Source organism: Amphiura filiformis, chromosome 15, assembly GCF_039555335.1.
Source record: "Amphiura filiformis chromosome 15, Afil_fr2py, whole genome shotgun sequence".
In the NCBI taxonomy this organism is placed as follows: domain Eukaryota; kingdom Metazoa; phylum Echinodermata; class Ophiuroidea; order Amphilepidida; family Amphiuridae; genus Amphiura; species Amphiura filiformis.
Window position 1 is genome coordinate 19,891,312 of NC_092642.1, and position 3,616 is coordinate 19,894,927.

At 37.5% G+C, this 3,616-nt stretch overlaps 1 protein-coding gene across 1 annotated transcript in view; it reads right to left on the reverse strand.

The window, feature by feature from the left end:
* Positions 1 to 3,181, reverse strand: part of LOC140170773 (uncharacterized) — a 47,167-nt gene extending 43,986 nt beyond the window's left edge. Inside the window, exon 1 of the mRNA XM_072193998.1 lies at positions 3,163 to 3,181. Within this exon, the coding sequence (XP_072050099.1) occupies positions 3,163 to 3,181 (19 nt within the window). The remainder of the gene's footprint in view (positions 1 to 3,162) is intronic.
* Between the last annotated feature and the right edge of the window lie 435 nt (positions 3,182 to 3,616).

Below are 3,616 nucleotides of genomic sequence, written 5' to 3' on the forward strand. Positions count from 1 at the left end.
ATCAACATATCTAGTATATTTATAGATGTCTTTATTTTTATAGAAGAAATCAGGAAATGAATAGGGAGGTTATTATTAAGGAAACAATGCAAGTAGATTGCAGTTTGAAAGTTTTGATGTCAAATATGTTGAGGATTTTCAAGTTGGCAAATATATATTTAATTATTGAGAGGAATATTCTGAATTAATTGTAAATACAAAGGGCTCTTTTTTGTAGTTTTAAATCACTTACTGATTTGATTGAGTTATTTGAGGTCCATGAGCAGATGATTATGATCAAAAATTAGTAGTTCCGAGATAAGCCCAGGCAATGTTGCTTTATACTAGCCCAGAGACCCGTGCTTTGCTGCTTGAGTCCCTTCATGAATTAATCAAGCAGAGGCAGTTGTAGTAAATGGGGCAGTAACTAAACAGAGGCGTGATAACCTAAGCAGGAGTGATCAAATAAATGGTAAACGGAGGAGATTATGGAGCATATTTAGGCCCCAATATCTTGCTTGTGGATTATTCATCATATTAGCTTTGATTTAATCTCCAGACCTGTGATAGCAGTTTACTCTGTTTCTTTTGAAACAATTCAAGATAAATTTAATAGAGGCGCTTCATTTTAACATAATGATTACATTTGATCATTTCCCTGAAGCGTTGTCCTTATTTGTTGTTGATGAGGGGGCATCAGCCCTGTAAATCATAAATACGGCTTGTTTACTGCAATATTTTGAAAATACGGTTGTTATTGTTTTGACAAAATATGGCATTTTACCTTTCCACAATAATGTTGGAAACTCCAAGCATGCGTACACCAGCCCATACTTTACTTCGAGGCTCCTAAATAAAACCCCTTTGATTTGCTTTTCATGCTTTTCATGATCAACGATCTCCCATCATGTCTGTGGCGGATGCAGGCAGGGGCACACCAAGCCTCGCCCCTTTCATGTTAAAAAAATGCGACGGGCACTGAACATTCACATCGCGTAATAACTGTGTAAAAATGGTCCACGAAATGGCTCAAATTGTTTCCTTTACTTTGACCAAGTTTAAAAACTAATTCTGAGGGGACACCTCCCTCAGGCAACCCCATGTGGCGCACAACACAATGGTGCCGATGTTATAGTAGTGCTCAGTGAATGGTGCTTAGTTCCCCCCTTTTTCCCAAATTCCTGCATTCACTACTGTCTCAGAGTAGGTCCTAGTAGTCACGCGTAGGCCTACACACGGTTATGAATGGCCAAGTGGACCAAAAAACGTGTAAGATTATACGTGTAACCTTACACGTGTAAGATTGCATCTTATGCGTGTAAGATCGCATCTTATACGTCTTAGAATCTAGCAGGATACTTAGAATTGACGAATCATATAAAGAACCCATATTTAAACCCCCAAACAACCTATCTGTCTTACGTGCTGTTCATCTTTGACCAATAATCTCACCATATTATTTCTTATACCGCGTAAGAATTGCCCTATATATAAGGATGGACGGTATTCCGATTTGACTGGTATGACAAGTGTCGAATAATCTCAGCCTCATTCCTTGATCTGCCGCCGTAGTTTTCATAAAACGTGATTATTTTACCATCACCTCTTGAAATTTAATTGATATGAGTATTAATTGACTCCAGATAACTGATAAGTAGTCAAAGTGAGATAATCGGGATGTGACACGACGAGATAACAATTCTGACGAGATTCATCATAAATACAAGACATTGTAGCACTCAATACAAATTAAGAAAATGCCTCGTTTACGATTTTGTGACGTGCTCTCATTATCATCGGTACGCCGCCAATAATATCACATATCGTCCATCACTAAAATCCAAATCTTACACGTATAAGAAGTCGTGGGTGTTTACAAATCACCAAAACGTCTTTACATATTACATGGTTGAAGTTTGTTGCAGCGTGAGATGATTGATTTATTTCTGATAATCTTACTCTGTGATTCGATCAATTTAAAAATCCCGCCTCATTCTTACACGTATAAGAAACAATCTTACGCGTATAAGATGCAATCTTACACATGTAACCTTACACATTTATCTTACGCGTTTTTTGGACCCACTTGGCCATTCCTTACACGGTAGGCGCCAGGCTCAAATTTGTTCGAGTCTTTTGGAATCGAGCCATCGATACTAACTTCGATGCTTGTTATGTAATGAATAATCAACTAATTAATAATCAGAATTAACGCTAAGTTATACTGTGGACAATATCACTACATGCACAAAGAACTATTTATCTCGCAATTAATATTAGTAAATTAATTGATTTCAAAAATAATAAGGATCGACCAAGCATCGATGGTCGATCGAAGAATCGAACTTAATTTGTTTCTATTACCTAAGCCAACATCGCTTGGTTCTGTATACAAACAACACCGCTTGCTATTGACACTAATTTATTCCAAAAAATGCCCTAAATTCTAACAAATTATTATTACTCCGGATTCATTAAGAAGTGCCCTATAGTTTTAGAAGTTAATAAGACACCGCGCGCGCAGCATTTTGAGTGATGTGGTAGACGCAGTGCGTGTCCAGTTGCGTGACTCGCCACTAAGTGCTGCATTTGTGACGCGTTTGTTGTCATGGCCCCTGACCCGTAAGGTTTTTTGACCTCCAGAGGTGTTAAACCGACACGTGACTCGCTACCCAGACGCACATGTTGGACAACTCTCTTTTTATTTTGACGCGTTTTTGCTCATGACCCTGACCCGTAAGGTTATTGACCTCAACATACAAGCAACCGACCATTTTTTTTTAAGTATTTCCATATTGATTGAATAGTTTTGCAAAAAATGAACTTCCAGATGGTTTAATGGCAATATGTGCACCCGATCAATGTGCAAATAAAATCAAAGCTGAAAGTGAAAGCATCTCGGGAGGCCTGCTTCTGGACAAAGAATTTAGTGACTTCCTTTTTATTTATATAGATGACATGTAGGGGAGGAGTAGGGGTGTTGTAAAGTGTAAAGGATGTTTGATGGAAGTGTATAACAAAGTTTTTGAGGATAACAATATTTCTCTCGAAAATCTGATTGGTGATCTTAATGTGATTTTTCCAGTTAACAGTTCTTATTGATTATGACACCAAAGGAATTTAGTTTGTCTGTCGGTTTGATCATTGTGCAATCAGGATTTAATAATATTAAAGAGTGGATACCTTGGTTTCTTTCTCCCATTTTGAAAAGTGAATATAATTAGTTGCACTGACGTAAAGAGAAAAGTTTATTTGCTTTAAACCAGTTGGAGACATGGGTGATCTCATTATTAAGAAGTGTTTATAAGAGTATCCGAAGTGAGGATGAGAAAAGAAAAATGTTGAGTATCATCAGCAAAGGAGGACAAAGGAGAGTTGATCTGAAGAATGAAAGATGTTGTTGTTAACAAATAACAAGAAAGAGCAAAGGGCCAAGATTAGGACTTTGAGGGACACAGCAAAATACCAGCGAGAGAAGAGTAAGAATTAAAGGAAGCTGGTGAAATTGATACCTGTCACTGAGATAATGGGACAGAAGCGCCAAGGGAGTTCCGTGGACATTTTCACTGATGATAAAGTTTAGTGAGAGAGGAAGGATGTTATGGTTTTATGGTATCGAGGTGATACTGTAGATAAA